The sequence below is a fragment of the Sinohyriopsis cumingii genome, chromosome 17 (genome assembly GCF_028554795.1).
Source record: "Sinohyriopsis cumingii isolate HCF-2022 chromosome 17, ASM2855479v2, whole genome shotgun sequence".
Taxonomy (NCBI): domain Eukaryota; kingdom Metazoa; phylum Mollusca; class Bivalvia; order Unionida; family Unionidae; genus Sinohyriopsis; species Sinohyriopsis cumingii.
This window is the reverse complement of record NC_142977.1, coordinates 69,152,269-69,172,136: the sequence shown is the minus strand read 5'-3', so window position 1 is coordinate 69,172,136 and position 19,868 is coordinate 69,152,269. Positions and strand designations below refer to the sequence as shown.

At 35.5% G+C, this 19,868-nt stretch overlaps 1 protein-coding gene across 4 annotated transcripts in view; it reads right to left on the bottom strand.

Moving 5' to 3' along the window:
- The window catches only part of LOC149779183 (far upstream element-binding protein 3-like), a 50,427-nt gene that overhangs the window by 14,332 nt on the left and 16,227 nt on the right, over positions 1-19,868 (bottom strand). For 3 of the 4 annotated variants that reach the window (XM_089939752.1, XM_089939753.1, XM_089939755.1), the window contains 12 exons: positions 18,388-18,459; positions 17,636-17,693; positions 13,574-13,742; positions 9,562-9,660; positions 8,402-8,449; positions 7,797-7,865; positions 6,389-6,491; positions 5,904-6,013; positions 4,935-5,121; positions 1,751-1,914; positions 1,297-1,457; positions 450-565 (listed from right to left, as the gene is read on the bottom strand). In XM_089939752.1, coding sequence (XP_089795878.1) covers positions 450-565; positions 1,297-1,457; positions 1,751-1,914; positions 4,935-5,121; positions 5,904-6,013; positions 6,389-6,491; positions 7,797-7,865; positions 8,402-8,449; positions 9,562-9,660; positions 13,574-13,742; positions 17,636-17,693; positions 18,388-18,459 — 1,356 coding nt within the window. The remainder of the gene's footprint in view (positions 1-449; positions 566-1,296; positions 1,458-1,750; positions 1,915-4,934; positions 5,122-5,903; positions 6,014-6,388; positions 6,492-7,796; positions 7,866-8,401; positions 8,450-9,561; positions 9,661-13,573; positions 13,743-17,635; positions 17,694-18,387; positions 18,460-19,868) is intronic. The other variant, XM_089939754.1, reaches the window with a different exon arrangement.

The following is a 19,868-nucleotide window of genomic DNA, read 5'->3' as shown; positions in this document are numbered from 1 at the left end:
AAAAAAGTAATGTAAAGTGCAGAGAAAAAAATTCTTAACATACTGTAATGTCGTAATAGACAAATTCGGGTAACTGTATGCCTCCCTTTCCCATATGGCATGAGCATATTAAATGAACAGTTACCATATTCTTAAGACTAAAAACACCTTCCAAAAGTGACTATTTCATACTATCTGAAGCCGTGTCAAAGTTCTTGAGATGTACACCTAAATGCCCCACCCCAAACAGTAAAAAAATTATAAAAAAAAATAAAAAATGAAAGGCTCTAACTGCTGTTGATTCTTGAATACCTATTTCGCCGGTTTCAAGGGATTCTAAAAGCAACAGCTTTAATGATCCAATAAACAATTAAGGAGGAGATGTACTTCTCATATCCATAAATATATTTACAAAAATTATACCTATCAAAATAAAACTTCACTGACAAAAATCAGCCGTTGCAACTTACAAGGATCTGAGCCAGGTTGTTGTTGTTGCTGCTGCTGTTGAGGATATCCTTGCTGACCATATCCACCTCCCCATCCTTGGGCTGCATACTGGTTCCCTCCATATGGGGGTTGTTGCCTGGAAAATGAATATTATTACGTGTTCAGCATTCACAACACTTTGGGTCACATTACGTGTCATAAACTAACCTTTCTTCAGACCATGAAAATAATTTAAAAAATGGATTTATCTTAAAATGTAAATGTCCCCAGTGCAGACATGCAGATAAAATTGTCAAAATCCTCATCTATGAGAAAATTTATAATATTACTAAAACTGCATAAAAATCTGATTCAGTCATTTACATATAAAAAATAAATTCATTAATGTCTACCTTAAAATATTTAATTAAATCGTGCAATCAAGGTTCTTGTCTACAGAAGTAAAAATCCAAGCATATTATACAGTGACCTCGTATTTAAAATATTTATCTTAATGCTTCAAGTGTAAGCTCTGAAGCACAGAATCACTGTTCTGAATTGTGTTAGGAATAAAATTTGCACTACACTTTTAAATTCTGAATTTTTAAAAGGAACGATATTCTCTTTGTCTATTTCTAGGCAAGCTTATTTTTAAAAAAACATTTGGAAAACTACGATAAATACGATCTTAAAACTATGATAAATCAAGCCCATGTTTAAACATTTGCCGAATGGAAAAGGTTATCATTAACAATTTCAAAAAAGAAAAATTGCATACTACACAGAGCACATTTTTATATGTAAACTTTGAACTAGGAGTTCTCAAGCAACACTGCTTTCCAAGTACACAAATCAGTACAAATTCTGGCAGCATCTGAAAAAGCTTACCCTGGTTGTCCATACTGATTTCCCCAACCTTGACTGCCTCCATACTGCTCACCATATCCACCAGGACCTTGTGGACCTGGGCCATGTGGGCCTGGACCACCTGGTCCACCAGGACCGCCGGGTCCACCTGGTCCACCAGGACCTCCTGGACCCCCAGGTCCCTGAAATGGAATAATATGTAACCAAGAATCAATATAATAACATAGAAAGAAAGTAACAGTGCAATGTAACAATACATTGCTTAACCTGGAGAAACGTACACATTCAATTTTCATTTCAATGTGTACATGAAATATTAAAAATAAGTATTTATATAATTTCTGCACCAACTGCACAAGTCAGTGATTACTGTAAATATTTTAAATGTTGTATGACACTAGAACCTCAAAACCAACCCCAACCACACCAATTTGAAACATACTGTAACTGGCATGCAAACTGTTTGAAACCTTACCATTGATAGACCAGATTTCTCACTAATCAGTTCTATAGCATGCTGAATTTGAGACGGTGTCCCACGAATGTTGAAAATCTTTTCATTTGGATTTGGCCCTGGCTGTCTGGAAAGCTCAACGTGGGCTCCACTCTGCTGGTTGATCTGCTTGATTGTTTCACCACCTATTTGGGCAAAAGGAAACAAGATACATAAATGGATAGACAGGCTTTTAGAAGTCGGAGATGCCAACCCTTAATTGTGAAAATCTGTTAACATGGGCCAATTTCTCAAATTTACAACCAAATTCTGTAAAGTTCAAACTTCAAATCTATATCACCAGCCCAGAATTTTTTTAATTTACAACAAAAATATATACATTTCAAAATTAAGACCTATGATAACATGTGTAATTCTCTAATTCAAAAATGATTCATAAATACCTTGGGTATGATCACTAGATCCTTAGATAAGCATAACAAAATGCACTTTAGAATAAAATAATCATTTACTTCTTGCAGACCTGTCATCTTCTTAAGTTCGCAAACTTTCTGACATTAAAATAGTTTTTTTCATTTCCTTTTTGTTGGATAAAACTTACATATTTTTCATGTTTACTTATTAACATTAATGAATGGAATCCATTGCAAGATCTAATGACTAACAATGTTTGAGCAAGACACAGGACCATGTACTAAACCATGGGATGCACTACCAGAAACATGCACAACAAAAAACATTCATACAAGCTGCAGCATAGGCCTCCTTTTAATCAATTAAATTTTTTACAAATGGTTATGATTAATTTTTGAGGTGGAAAAGGATAGTTTTAATTTCAACAAAATGCCCTAAAAAATTATAAAGCTTTTATCTAAGGTAGTTCCATGTTATTATAAAAAAATGCACTTATTCAGGCGCTATAAATATTTGTCCGTTTCAACAGATACTCATCCCCAGTCAATACTTTCCTCAATGCGATTAGCATATCCACTTGTCCATTCGACTACATGCTCTCAAAATTTTACAAAAAATGTGCACCAATGCAAACTTGATTGTAGAAGATTTTAAAACCTGCCGTGTTTACTCAAACATGATATTTGCATTATTTTAACCCATTTCAGTTGGTGCCTGTACGAAAGTGAACTTGGCTTCCTTTCCAACATGACCTGGACTGACAACAGGTGCGCAGAATGGTCCAAGTAACCAACACATGCCCAGTACAGTGTATTAAAAAATGTACAATTGTTATTTACTACTAACCTGGATTGGCTGCTGTTTAAAATTAAAATACAGGCAGATTATTTACATACAGCACTTGCATTAATTAAATAGTCTACATTTTCAAGTTTTGCTAAATTATTGTAACGTCCACATATTCTTCAATGAGCATTACATGTTTAGAGTGCTGTATTAATTCACTCAATTTTTCTTTAATTTGTATAATGTTGATTTGTCCATTTTCTGATCTGACACATTTTAAAGTTTAAAAAGAACCATCAGCTCTAATAATTTTCAGTCACATAACACTCATGAGCCACATCAATAAATTCTGTCTCACTTAACATCTGGTGCCATGTTATAGACTGGTCAGGTAGCAGAATGTTTGATTACTTTCAAGACTTTGTGAGACCAAGTTTGAAACTGGAGAATCCAATGTTTTCTTGGAATCGTGTCATCTACAATTACTATAAATAGAAAATAAGGAAACCACATGTATGTCTAGGATTGGGCAAATGTACTTGTATGGTACTCTTAAGCAAAACTCTTCTTGTTGTAAATATTCTCAAATTTAAATGACAAGTGGGATAAAAGAGTTGATAAAAATGCTTTATTTTGGGGACCAAAAAAAGTGTAATCCATATACATGCAAGCATTAAGACAAAATACACAAATATTTTCTCAAGATGTGATTCAGTATTTACTTGAGCCTGGGTGAGGAAGGACTTCAGTCTTCCTCTGCAATGCCAAATTCAGGTAGTTGGGAAGAGAGAGGGAGGATTTTTTTTCCCCCGAATCATGCTTCTGTCTCTTTGCAGACCTAACATATATTTAAATATAATCTATTGACTAAATATTTACTATTGTCGTCATGTTCACCCATCACCTCAGATTCTGCATAAAAATTCAGCAATAATTTTACACATTTCACAACGTCTAGAGTAATATTCATTGCAAAGAAAAGTTGAGGGTCTCGAAGAGTGTGCTTTGATGGCTGGATGCAAACAAGTGTCACATCTTTCATGACCAATGTTAATGTTAGAATCGTACCTTGCAATATCAATTAATCACCTCTTTGTGATACATCACCATTCTTGAGCATACTCAGTTTTAACTTTTGCAGGTCTTTTCCTGGCAAAGTGTGAAAAAAACTGACTTTAGACAATCACTGCAAAATAATTGGTTTTAAAATATAACTTTTCTTGAAGTGTGCTCTGGCTATTCATACAGGCATGTGCCATATTTGGTTTACAGATACTGTAGCCAATTTAATGCAGCAATCATACCAGTCAATAGCTGGAGACGTAAAAAAAAAAATGTATAAAAAAACAGGAAACAATAGTGTTTCTTCTGACAAAAATAAATGCATTTTCCTGCGAAGGCCATTGCAAATGTATCGTCAAAGTAAAAAATGAAAATGAAAACAACAAATAATTATTCACTACTGCTGATTAAATTAATAGGGTAAGCATAGGTTTGCTTCTATTCTTCACCACTTGTATCAATGTGGGTGTTGATATTTAAAAAGTATCAATACATCAATCGTTTCACCCCTAATAAGAAATTTAGTGTTGAAAAATCTTAATGATATGACTTTCCATTCACAAGTTAAAGCAATAATGAGCTTCTCCAAATGGCTGCAGTGGTGGCTATACTGGTTGTTAGATTATGCCATTTTCATTCAAAGTCGGCTGGGCATCACAAATCTGTGAAAAACCATGTCACTACATTACAACCATCTGCTTATGGTGGCCAGTGATTACCCAACTGATGTCCGATTGGCACTATTTTCATTCAAGGACCACTAAATTTACCTTTAGGATAAATGTGTCTGTAAAGTTCCATGGCATTCTTCCAAGAAGTTTAGGACTAGAGATAACAAACTTTTGCAAACAAATGTACACAAGATGACAGGCCATCCCAAAAGATCTTTGGTCTTAAGACAGAATAGAACAAAAATCACTGAAAGCATAAATGAAGTACCAACCTTTTCCAATCACCAAGCCACACTTATCAGCTGGTACACCATATGTAGTCTGGTCCTGGAAATTTCCATCATCATATCCTCTGCCCATTCCTCTCCCTGGACCACCTGGTGGGAACCCCCCTCGACCGCCACGGCCACCACCACGCCCTCTCCCAGGGCCACCAAAACCTCGTCCCATTCCTGGGAACTGGAAAATTAAATGTTCTATTGCTTGAAGTGTTCACTCGTGGCGTGAAAAATAAAGTTTAATTTAAACTATCCAAAATTAAATATTAATTACTCTTGATCTGGTGAGCAAGTTTCTCTCAAAAATCACATTTAATTTTGTCAAAGCAAGTCATTCACTCCTGTCCTTCCATGACTATCAATATATGCAAGTCTGACTATATTTTGGGTAATCAATACTCGACAATTTTTCAAGATGACATCTTTTTAGCATTCAACTTAACAAAATCTAGCACCCTTTTTCATTCCTTTTCATTTTTAACCTTATAGCAAATTTGTTTCAAAATAAGTTTAATGTTGCATATGGTACAGCTTTTAGTTTTAAAAGTGTAATATGCTTTACTATAATTACAGGCACAACTAAAACTCTTCGACAACATATCCTATGGGTCTTGAATGGGAATCAATCATACCTCAAAAACTCTGACCATGTGAGAGATGACTTTTAATATTAATCATGGATTCATACTTCTATTTAAGGAATCGTTTCATCTCATTTCAAAAAAAGAAATTATTCAGTCAGTTTCTGATCACTTACATAATTGAAATTTTTGCAATCAAAACTGACTGACAAAGACAAAATTGTATTGACACAAAATCATTAAAATGCCAGATATAACGAAGCTGAATTTGACGATGGATTGTTACCCATCTTACTTTAGGGGTAAAAATATTCTCCCTGAAACTTGGTTGATCCACATTAAAAATAATAACAATTAAGCTTTTTCAAACCAAAAGACTTACATCGCCAACATTTGCCTGCTGCAGAAGCTCATTTATCATACTGGCTGCTTGCTGTACTCTGTCTGGTGGACCTGTGATGGCACAGATTCTTTCAGGAGATTGTCCATCATCTACAGCAGGATCAAGAATAAGATAAACTTAGCAAAATCTTTGGCCAATTTATGTTTAAAGGCTGCTATGGCCCTACAGGAATTGGGGGGGGGGGGGGGGTGCTTTGGCAAGAGGGGGCTCCAGAAGAACTTGCTTTAACTACGTTAGAGTGGGTCGATTAGTAGACAGCGCAACACAATAGTAAAATGAACAATGAATGTAAATCTTTGAATAGTCTTTAACAATACCAATTTAATAGCTACTTTAAAACTTCATTACAAACAAATTTTGCTGACAAAGTCCATAGCTCCACATGCAGACATCAAAAAAATATTATTCCATCGCGGTTTTTTCTCCCATCCCCATTTGAATCCTAGGATATAAAGGGTGCTTACCCTGCTTGAACTGTACTTTGGCTCCCGTTTCAGCCTGAATCTTCTTGATCATTTCTCCTCCCTTTCCAATTACAATACCAACTGCTGTTCTAGGGACACCAATCTGCAAAAATTATAGCTGCAGTCAGCGCTTTCAGTATCAATTCAAGTATAAAGCAAGTCAGTTGTTACGATGCAAGATTATTCCCAGTGATTGTGTTTTAACAAGCATGTCAAAAATACTTTAATGATTTCGCCTTTTCACATACTATTATTTTATGAACAGTTCAATTCATTAAATATACCTGCGTTTATTCTATTTGTGAATTTTTGGCTGCTGAAACTAAATATGTGGAACATTTAAACTGTTATTGTAACAGATATTTACTTAATGCATAATATTTGTATGGACAAAGTCAATGAGGGCGTCATTAAATAAAGTTTCTGCTGCATAAAGTTACAATCATTTGGGTTTGCTTGCAGTGTTTTATAGCACAGCAATTGCATGCAATTTGGATTTTTAATGCATTTTTCAGTCATTTCACTATGATTGAAGACAGATGTGTGGCAGTTTAAAGTGATGTGGAGCACTGGGAAATTATATCACAGACAGGTATCATCATGTCCCACCCTGACACCAGTCCTAACACTAACCTCTTAAAACAAAGCACATAGTGAGGCAGCTGCTAGTAAAGTTTCTTGAAGTCTTTTTTGTTTGCTATGACTTGACCTCCTACATCCTAGGTGGGCAATCTAAACCCTTAAATCAATGGAGCAGTCCAAAACAAGTAGGTGCTTTTGTACTAAGGGCATTGGTTGTTGTTGTTGTAGGGTTTAACGCCATTTTTCAGCGCATGATAGGCTATGTATGGCGGCCAGTATTAATGGTGGAGGAAGAACCGGGAAAACCCCGGGAAGAACCACCAACCCACGAGAAGCTATTGGCAAGCTTTCTCTCATACCCACATTGGTCAAATCCTATACTCGAACCCACGCAGACAGAGGTGAGATGGCAGTGATCCGTAACAGAGAGCGCTTTAGACCACTTGGCCACTTGGGGCCCCACTAAGGACATTGGAGTAAAGTGTTTCGCTGCTGTAGCCGAACAGATAAATCTAATTGGTAAGTATGTTGTTTTACTGTCCTGAAAAGCTGCTCAGACAGACCCAAGTGTAAAGTCTAATGGCGTCTAATCAAATATATTTTGTGCTCTAAAGCAAAATTGGATTTAGTACAAAGGCAGAAGGGGAGAAACGGTGATGTACAGGCATACAGTGCAAAGGAAAAATCTCATTCTATTTTGTGAAGCCAGCTATAAGCTATAGCCACACTGTAACAGCTGTGAACTAGAACATTCTTCCCTCTGTGCATCAGATGGAATGCTAGACTTCCTGAAATTATAAAGTTCTTTTAAAAACCGTAATCTTACCTCCATATTATTGCGGTCTTGATATCCTCCACCTCCTCCTCCTCCCCCCATGCCACCATAAAACCCAGCCTAGAGAAAACAAACCCTATTATAAGTGTATGTTAAATGCATTTATTATATACATGTTCAGAACAAAGTTTCAAAAGTTACCTCCACTATTCACTCTTTTACCAGACCTGCAGAATTACTTAAAAAGTTGGTGGGTTTTTTTTACTTGTCAAACTGATCTTTCTTGTAATCTTTTTCCTGTTTCTTCTGTATCAAATTCTGGTTTCCAATGGAAGAAGGAATGATTTCTTTAAGATTATGAAACAATAAAATGTATTTATGGAACACTAATGCGCCACTGGTGGCTGAAAATACCCAAATGCAAAAATTTATTGTTTAAATTAATGGGATAGATATGGGATGCAATATATGCCCCTACCACTGTCATAGTGGTGCTTAATAAATATGCAAGAATAATAACCAGTATAGTGAATAACACCGGGACCAATGGACAACAGTCTTGGGCTAACATTAATTGTATCTAGGTCTTGGCAACAATGAATCTTTTTTCATCATCTACTGACACAGGAAAAATAAAACTGATTTGCATGCATTACCTCCATATCTTTTTCTCTCAGGAGCTCCATAACCATTTCTTTGGCTCTCTGAAAAATGATGGATTACAATTTTAGTTACATTAATGACCAACAAAACATGTTAAAATAACCGAACAAGGTTTTCAGGTTTATTTTCTCTCCATGCAGGTTATTGGAAGAGACTGCAAAAACCTTCCATAAAAAGCTGATTTCTTCATACATTAAGAGAAGTATATTCACAGTTTTTGGGGCAAATAAATAATCAAAATCTGGTCTTTTAATTGAAGGACAACGTCAATAAAAATCTTCAATTTGTAATTCGAACTATAATGTAATTAAAGCTATACATGTCAAAGTTTCTTGCTCAAAATGCTGCACGACTACCGGCTCTACTGAAATTCTCTTTCAATGAATACCATTTGGTACATGCATGTGCAAAGGTTTCATTATGCCAAGTTGCATCATCTGCCTACTCTAACCATGCATGACTACCCCAAAAAGTACAAGCACAATTATTATCATTTTGTGGCAAAAAAGTCTAAGCATAAAACTAGTACATAACTGATGGAAATTACAATTTATTCATTTTTGTTATCATGATCTGCCGTCAAAGTTCTTGTCACAAATTGGCAAAATCAATGTGGAGTAGTACCAGAATACAAACAAAAACATACTGACAAATTATTTGTACACAATACCACTTTAACATGTCTACCATGCATGTTCAAACCCATAACTTCTCCAGGAATCTTAGAAGCCAGAATGTAATCCTAATAATATAGTTTACCTCTAAATTGCTCCATAAAAATATACTTGGGACCCAGGGAAGGCACCTTTAATGAGTAGTAGTCACCTATATATACAATTAAGAACTTTTTTAAAGTGCCTTCTCTGGGTACCATGTATGTTTAATTGGAACAGCCCCGACTCATCCACATGTACAATAGTCAATTAAACCTATTTGGGTCACCTATCACAATACTGTTCAAAAGAATGGGTAAGAATGATCAGGCCTGTTCAATTTAAATATACAGTGTACCAACAATGGCAGTTTTCAGTGTACTCCGACTACTCTCAACTCCACAATGAGCATGCCTTCCCAGAGTCAGAGGGATATTGGAACAACCTTCAATAAAACAGGGTTGTTAATTCCTTGGCAGCTAATTTTTCTTGTTGAATACCTGACATTTCTGTGGATCTCCTGATATTCTCAGTGGTTTATCCATTGATGTTGGAATATTACTATCTTGTATCATTACCATCTTCACTCCTGCTTTCTCCTACAACATAAAAAAAAGGTTCATTTTGATAATAAATAGAGAACTTGGAATCACTCTTGTTCCAATACACAACAAAGCTATAATACTATCAGATGAACAACCTGGAATCCACCCACCACCACCAAATTTGAAGTTTGTGTGGTCCTTCAAGATCAAATTATGTGCTTTCTTTCTCAGAGGCAATTCAAATGGCTGGCTATCCAGAGACATACCATAGCTCTATCAGGGTTATTCCATAATCAAGTAGAGATGGGTGGGTGCAGCAATTGGGGGAGAAGGCAATTTTTTATTTAAAGACTTCGCCACAATATTTAATTGGATTGATCATCGTAATACATCATGACCCTTCTCTATACTCCCTACCTTGTTTTTATAGAAAAGCTCTGGCAAGGTACGGGTTTTAGTTTGTCGAAAGGTCTACTATCAAACCCCATTCATCGAGTGCATATGCACTCTAATGGTGTTAGCGAAATCCTTCCATTTAATGTAGCACATTCTGACACCCAGATTACAGTAATAATGTGGGTTCTAATTATGTGCTGCCTCATGTTTTAACTACTAATAACCAATGTACAAGTATTTATTCTGACAAAATTCAGAAGAATTTAGATTTTGTCATTTCCGTCAACAATATTTATATTTCTTTACTAACAGGACACAAATGAGGTGCTATTTTTCACCAAATTGTCCCAAAAATATGCTGATATGTTTATATAAAATACATGAAAAGGACAGCACTATAGAATGATCTGATCTAGATCTGGTTCCTTCACACTTTACTCATTATTAACCATTTTCTTTCATAAACAACACTTTTCTGCAAAATTTCTTCTTGTTCTGGTAATTCCTGCGTTAATTTAGAACCTAACAGTTTAACACTGGAAATGTATTGCATTGGCGATTTAACAGCAAAATCTGGCGGAAAACAACAGCATTAGCTCCTACATTTTTAATTGCAATATACATTGTTCTTATTTAAATGAACCACCAACTGAAAATTTTATCATCTTTTGCAATTACAAAATGAATGAGGGTGTACCACCAGTAACACTTAAATCAAGATTTTTGGCTGCCCTTCGCATGCCACACAAAACCTCTCAATGTACCACCTTGTGGCATGCATGCTGTAGGTTGCAACCCCTGAGCTAATGCCAATCAAGTAAAATGCTTTTCATCAACATTTGTAAACGCACAGTATCTATACATAAAAAAAAATATATAAAAAAATAGAATTGCTTTATAGATGCTACCAGGATGTCATCAGGGGGGGTGGGGTGGGGGTATCACAAAAAGGGGGTCGTACAAACGAGGGGAGGAGGAAATGGCCATATATTTACATAACACTTAAACATCTCGGTTTCTTCTGCTCTGTAAAACCCGCTATTGAAATCAGAATCTTTAAATGATGTTGCCTCTAAATGCGTAAGCATTAATCTCTATTGTGTTTCAGCTTAATTAGTTTCATATCTGTATGAATATTATTCTTTACTGAGAACACCCTTTCACAGATCAATGGTATCGTCTTTTGGGTAATTCTGCTCCAAAATAAGATTTTTCACTAACATAAGCTCTGCCAGAATCAAACTTTCTTGAATAGAACTATGCCTTATTTACTATAAGGATTTCAAGTCCATTAATGGCATCTACTCGTTCAAATGGAGGTATTTTGATCAAATAAATATATTTCCTTTTCAATTTATTTTTAGATGCTTATTTATTCGATTTATCAAAACCTTTATGCTAAGGCAATATGGTTTTGCATTTTAATTTGGCTCGTTTGTCTGCCCTTTCTACAATTAATATTGAAATAAATACTGCTGAAACTTGGTGTTGTCCATCCAGCATTTATGTGGGATTCTTTTTGGTTCAAAATCACTTACTGGTATCTCCATTAACACTTTCCTATAATCAGATATACGCCCAGACTTTAAAATAAATTACCTTCATTATAGCCAATGTTTGGTTAAAAAAAACTGTCATCTACAGATGAACAACACTATGAATTGGCCATTTTGGTCTTTTACATAGCATGTATTATAAACACAAATTTAAGAAACTACCTTTATGCAAGGTTCAAAATTCAACAATGCTTGTTATATAGGGCACAATATGCCAATCAAATTTAGTTTAACAAACCACATGTGTAGCCAAAGAAACCAGATGTATAAACAGTTATGAAAATATAAATGTTGTAACAAGCACTTCAATATTTTTACCATTTCTACTTCAAGGAAAAATGGTCATTTCTACTTTAAGGGTGAAAGGCTGAATAAATTTGTATACTGCACAGCGTACATTTTAATATCTGCAAGCTGAAATTAGTCTGCGAGAGTTCTTGTGCATTGCTGCTTTCCAAGTGCATAAATTGGTACAAGCGCCTTGAGAGTATCCCTGTGAATGGTTATAATTTTATAACTTCACACTACATCAACCCAGATTTGTCATTGCATAATGTGCCCCCAAATACATCAAGAACTTTAACCTTTAAACCCACTCTTGTCCTATAAAAGATAAAGGCATCTTATTGCAATATCAAGTCTGTACAACACCCACCCAACTTCTTTAAAATTTCATGAATGTGCAGTTCCTAGATCTCAAACCCTGGTATCTTAATGGCAATTGAAATGACTTGTTATCCTTTAAGACCTACCATATCTCTAACAGGGCAATTCCATACTCGTGAAGATGTGGGCAAGTATTGCAGTTTGGGAGAAGGTAATTTTTCAAAGATTTCTGAAACAATATTCAAATGGACTGAACATCATAATACACTATGAACTTTGCTACTTGTTAGTCCCAGCTTCATTTTTATATAAAAGCCGAGGCAAGGTTCTAGTTTTAGTTTGTTGAAAGGTCTACTATCAAACCCCATTCATCAAGTGCATGTGCACTCTAATGGTGTTAGCGAAATCCTTCCATTTAATGTAGCACATTATGACACCCATATTACAGTAATAATGTGGGTTCTAATTATGTGCTGTCACAAGTTTGAATAACAATTTTCGAATACAAGTGGGAAAACAATTCTGAATGTTTGAAAGATTTTGTAAATACAGAGTATCTATTAAAAAATGTGAAAACAATGAAATTTTGAATTACCGACGTGCACCCACTCAAAATGGCTTTTAAACTTTTTCAGTGTTTCATATTCTCTTTCAGTATTCTTGAAAAGTGACACCATCAGCAACACAAAGTTACCAACACATCTTTATTCCATCTTGTAACCAAATTACCAAAGTGTGGAATGATCTATACTTCAAAACTGATGCAAAATATTTAAACAAATAAGAGTTTAAATAATTTCTTAATGATCATCGGTGTTGAGCTTAGATAGTGGAATGTTCAGTTCAGTGCTACATGTATTATACTCTTCAATACTAACACTGCTCAACACTACCGTGCAACCTGTTTGCAGCTCTCCTGTATTTTACAAAATCAAGCCACCTGTCAAATATATGCAGTACTGGTGCAAGTCAGTAGTGTTCCACATTATGCATCGGTTTGGAATTTGCTGTCACAAGCCCCAAAAATTTAACTGCACGCCCCACTGGACATTTTAGTCTACTTGTCATGAGCCAAAAGTAAACAATACCAGCTTTTCTTTAGTCGATGCCCATTGACATCTATGTTAGCAAAGTGACTCAAGGTGATAAACTTTAAGCTGGTAATGAATATCCATTTCGCAACAATATATATGGCAATAAAAACATTTGTATTACTTGACAGGTGTAATAGACTTGTGACTGCCTTTAGTTCGCATACCTGCCAACCGCTGGTGTAATAGATTGTATAATGTAAACTAATTAAATTAATTTGGATTTAACTCCGCTGTAACAGTCATCATACTTGAAGCAAATTAGAGAGAAAGCTACGCGATTATAAAAAATAAAAAGTGTACAGTTGACCCACTCACCTGTAATTGTTTTATTGTTTCTCCTCCCTTTCCAATGACTAATCCTACTTTGTTTCCTGGGATCATCATTTCCAACACACTCTGATCCCCACCCCCACCCCCAGCATAGTGATCCATGTTAGATGACTGTCCTCTCTCGATTATCTTCTGTATCTGACTCTTTACATTTCTGTGCAAATAAAACAAAATGAAGATAAATAACCAAATTTCATCCAGCCCCAAGGCAGGCCATGATTGCTGACCTAGCCGACATGTTTATAAAATCCAAAAGCAAGAGTTCACCGAGCTATATCATATTAGCATAGATTAAAATTATTACATTTTTTAGTAAATGGTAAACATAATGGAAGGTAAAACAGCATCACTGGTGCATACTTTTAGGGTCTTGTACCATGATGCTTTCTGTGATAATTGGTCAAATTCCATCAAACCATCCCGTCAAATTTGTTCAATGGTGTTTAAAAGGTCACTTTGTGCTTATGATAAAGGTAACTATAATTGATAGGATTTTATCATTTGCACAAACCTGAAAGTATTTTAAACATTCTTTTTCTAGCAAAGGTGGTCACATCTTGTGGTGGATGGGCACCAGCTGCAAAAAAGTATTTAACTTTATTGCAGGATGCTATTGGACAAGTTTGGATAAAACTGGTCCAGGAGTTTTCTTTTATTTGTCTACTCGTTAACAATGGATGCACAACAGAGGACAATTAAAGAGGCATACCATAAACTCACTTGCCCTTACAAACACAAAGCAAGAAAGCAAAATTTGCATAACAATCCGATTGCTCCTGAAGTTGGTGCATAGTTTTGGAAAAGAAATGGCTAGCAAGTAGAAGTGATATAGTAAACATGTAAGGTACATTAGTAAAGCAAGACTACTAACGAAACTGACTATCCAAATTATTTGTCATCAATTTTAAACAGCAGTACATTCCACCAATGAATACACCACAATGGCAAAGGAATCAGATAATCAAATTCCACTTAGATTGCTTCAATATAGAGCTAACAAACAATATTGATTTCCAAAATTGGTTAAGGGAATGTGCGTGTCAAAGTAAAGTGGATTGGACCAATGATCAAAGCCCACCAATACTAAATTTTGATGCTACCACAACGCAGACTGAACACTTAAAAATTGAGGTCAGATGTCAAGTTACAGAGCCAGACAAATAGGCGATTTTTAGTATAGCTTTAACAATTTTAGTCACATCACTACGGTGTCTGCATTATGTCGCTTTGATGCCTAGTACTGGGGCATCATGCCGCAGACATGTATCATCATGTCTCACCCAGTCACATCTAACACTAACCTCTGAAAGTCAACTGCCAAGCGGTACAGTTCATAAACCATTTTTGCAAGTCTTTGCTATGACTCCAATTGAAATAAAAAGTGGCAGGATTTACATGTAAATGATGAAAACCAAACATTGTCTCATTTTTAACAAGCTGTACTAAATACATTTAAAATCCAGACATGATCATTTGCAAAAGTTCTGGTCAGAGGGTCTAACCAAAAGGGTTGTAGTGCTGCTAATGATACAAAATGCTAACAGAATTTGGTCAGGGTCTCCTCAATATTAAACTAAATCAGGAGCAGGTTTATCAGCATTGTCTGAGAGCACTTTATGTCAATCATTTCTGTCCAATACTAATGAGCAGCTGTTCATGGTTATTTCAAGATTCATAAGAGTGGCCATATTTTACAGCAGAACGGCATTACAGTGGTCCCCCTCTTGAACGGTCCCCCTGACCAGCGACCACCCACTCCTTACGGCCAGAATCCGCTGGCACCGATGAGTTTGTGTTCATAAGTACCACTCGCGAAAGGCCACCCGGCTAACGCAACCAGCGGCCAGCATATTAGTGCAATAATATAAAATTTACCCCCACAAGCGTCCGCATTTTATTTGAATATGTATCCATAACCAGTATTTTATTCATAACTTGTGTTAAGTAATCCGATTTCTGTTTCCCGATGTCAGGTTTTCGTTACTGAAAGAAGTGTTGAGTAAAGTACATGTACCACTAAAGTTAATATTATATCATTTATGCCTCACGAGAAGCCAAATTTATTCCATAAAAAACAAAGACTCAAATTTTAATCCATACAATGGGTAAATACATGTAATCCAATTATCCTTACTGCTGTGTTATCATAAGATGTCCGGTTTAGTCACTCTGATAATTGTTAAGATTACAATTATTGAACAGTATTAACAGCTGAGAAGTGGCAGTATCAATGTACAATACCCAAGTCAGCAGGAAAATGGTTTGATAGCCTTTATGGCTTCCCTTAGTAAGACGTTGAGCTTGTTCACTTTGATAATTAGTGGCTATTACTACTGACAATAATTGTCAAAATTACGAATCCTAACAGCCGCGAGGTCAAATCTGCGTGATGTTATTGGTACATATTGTAGCCGTTTTGGCTTCTCCCACTTAGTGTAAAGAAATGTATAAAAACAATAGGGTACCAGACTGCGACTAATGAATCACGTGACAAGATCACTTCCTTTAAAAACACACGGCAATTTGTTTAGATGTATACAAAACTGTTTTATCAGTATTGTAGTTGGCAACACGAAAAACTTATTGCAAAAAGAGCAACATGTCATCGAGGAAAAAAAAAATTCTCAGTTTAGAAGAGAAAGTGAAATTAATTCACCTGACTGAAGGGGGGGGGGGGGTTTTGCAAAAATGATGTCGGAAAGACGCAGATGAACAATATCGTGAAAGATAATAAAACAATTCTGCAGAAGTGGGAAGGTGAAATAGACGGAGAAAGGAAGATTGTTTGAGCCAGGAGACGTTTGTATCCTGATTTGAATACAAGAAAAAGCAACAAGTTTGTCAGCTGAATTGGGATATGACGACTTTACCGCAAGTAACAGATGGTTGCACAGATTTCAAGTGCGACACAATATTAAGTGTTCTGTCCTTAGTGGAGAATCAGCTGATGTTAATAATGTAATTGTCAAAGCTTGGAACAAAAGACTAAACAATATATGCAGGGAATATGACAGCAAGGATATTTTTTATTGTGATGAGACTGGTTTGTGTTTTAGACTGTTACCAACAAAGTGACAGATGATGTGATCTGTAACATAATTATAAAGACTTTTAAAACTATATCAATGGTTATTCATAGCATTCTTTTGAAAATGATGACACAGTTTGTCTTACATTTATTTCACAACATGCATCTGATATTTTAATGAAAATATTAAATGTTTTTGAATTAAATGTATTTGCGACTTTCTTCGTATGTATTTACTATTTGCATTTGTCATCCCCCTCTAGAAAGGCCACCCTCATTATAAGGCCACTTCCCTGCTGCATTAGGGGTGGCCTTATAAGAAGGGGACTACTGTATTTGTACTACAATGACTTCTCAAGTATGACAAAAATAATGTTTGGTGGTTTATGTGAAGACATTTGAATGTCTTTCCTTCAGTAATAATACTCGTTTGAGAAGTGAAAGAGTTGATTTTGCAATCAGAATGATATTTAGAATACTGCAGCAGTCAATGGCAGAGTGGATGTAAACAACAATTCAGAACAGGCAAAATAAAATGTTTATTATACTGGAAGGACCTGAATGAACCCCAGCAAGTGACCGATTGACAGGTTTCCATCTCTGTTTTTACACAGTCCATTGTTGTCCATTACCTGCTCATTTTTATGTCTGTCTACAGAGAGAATTTGGGAGTGGAGACTGGAAATTTTATAGGTATACTGGATCACTCCACAGTGGCCAACCCCATTAATAACCAGTGCATCAGTGGGAATCCCCTTTGAAAAACTTCACATAAAATTTTAAAACTTTTTTAAACCTTGGCTCCATCATTATATCAGACTATATCAAACATCGTGTAAATTTACTTATCTGTAAGTGGATCTTCCTAGTAAAGATTCATGAACTAAGTAGAAGTTGACCTTCTACAGCATCAAAAATCATTTAGACTTCAGTGGTTCTTTTATTCAAAAGCCAGAATATAACTGATAAATACAAGTATTGAAATGACAGAGTAAATGCAATATAAGAAAACTACTTACTGAATAGCATTTGGAGATCCTGTCAATGTGCATGGTCTGTCGGGCCTGCCACCACTATCTAGAATAATAAGACATCAAGTTTCAGACACAACATTTCTAGCTACAATAATAACGTATTGTACTAGATTTCTGTTTTGAAACTTGCTGGAATTTCCATGATTCCAACCTTTAAATATACAGTGGAAGTTACATTGATTTGTGATCTTTTGACCCCTGATACAAACTATTCTTTGCCCCAAAGGTAGCTGTGCATACTGTTTGGTGAAATTTTTAAAAAAATGATGAAATATCCAATACATGGAGGAAACAGGTAATCTTACAAAAGCCAATGAAATCATATGTCTTATAAACCTTAAATCGGAACTTATGACGTTTGATTAAAAAAATTAGGCAGTCAATATATATCTAGGAAATGAAGTTCTAAATTTATAGGTGATGGACAGCTGGATTTGCCTAGAAACACTAAATGGCATTATGTGGAAGATCATTCCCTCACTTTAAACAGATTCTGCTGCTTTCCATTCAGTCAAATCTGCTTTAGTGGTCATCTGTATACAGCAAGTACATGCATACAGAGGCCAAATTACAATCAAGACAATATTTACAATTTATTGCATTTTGTCCTGTATTTATAGGCAAACCTTATACAGTCCATGAACTTTCACAACAGATGGACAGTGTCTTTTTGACATTTTGGATTGCAACTGTCAAAGCAAATGCTTTCTTACTACAAAAATGAGCAAGGAGCTTACCAGGTGCAATTTGAATCTTAACGCCTGTCTCAGCCTGCAGCCTAGTGATTTGTTCTCCGCCCTTACCAATGACTGCAAACAGAGGAAACTAGAGCGATTAGCGATGGGTGCATCGCAAAAGGCCCCGCTCGCTATAATTTACTTGGAAGAGCCTTAACCAGGACCAGAACTCTTCTAAAAATATGAAATGCTGCAAATAAACGTAAACCTTCAATCAAGGTTGTGTCCAACAAATCACTCACCTCGATGGCATCTAGCAACTGCACGAGTTGTTGACCAAAACTCTGGATCAGTGGGATGCTGCCTTTAGAAATTTCCAATGATCTTTATTGTATGTTTTGAAAACAAGTGTTCCAAGTTTCTACATCTTGTATATCTTCACCAATATTTAATGGCACATCAGCATCACGTTTCCAAAATTGAAAAACCTCTATTTCATGACACTTTACGTCAGAAGATAATGGTGTACTGATGTAAATTTGAAATAGCAATAAACACATCTGGTGACAGAATGGCATTATTTGTACAAATGTGAAAGCTTTCATGCTAGGCCATTTTTGTTAGATTTGGTCATTTTGGCCAAGAACTATTCAGAAGTTATTAAAATTGTTTTTAGAACAACCATATTTGATGACTGGGATTATTTCCACAAAAAGGACGCTTCTGCCTAAAGGCTTTCAGTCAAATCTGGTCAAATTCTATTTGGTTTTCAAGAAATTTCTCTCTTTAGCAAGAGCAACAGTAGTGCAATAGTGTGACAGACTCGGAAGTAAAAGAATGCAATCTTGAATCATACCAATAATCTGATCAGCAAAGGTCAACTAAGAAAGGAGATCTTCTAATATTGGAGAGATTTTGAGATCAAATAAAAATGGGGCTTGAAAATATAAATGCAAAAATGTGATGCATGCTGTCGACTTTTCAGTAATCAGTTCAAATACCATAAATGCACATCCTAGAATAGACAATGCCAGTCAACAAATTTAGTCCACCGGCAAGGAAATTGCTTTAATTGCTTATGCCATAAATAGCCTATTTGCATTGCTGGAGCATATCTGGTGAATTGGATTTATAGATTCAAATTCATTAAAATTCTGCTTAGAAGGCACGTACAGACCCTTCTATTTATTTTTTTTACAATGGTGGTCATATTTCAATATTTATACTTTAAATGTTTTAATGAACATCAGTTATATTTGATTACAGATCAGCATCAGTTGTTCAAAAACCAAAAGCACTCTTTGCGAGGATGCTTTCTGTCAAATATAGTAAAATTCTGTTCCTGCATTTAAAAGTTAGTTTTTTGTAATGTTAAACAACGGTTTGGCATCTAAACTTGTCAGGTCTTTAAAGCAGAATGCTGCCTGTAATATCTAGTGAAAATTGGCCAAGAAGTCTGAGAAAAAAAGTTCTAAAGAGCATCTGTAATTAGATAATGCATGATGGGCAAAGGACAACTCTTATTAGGCCTTAAGGCCAGG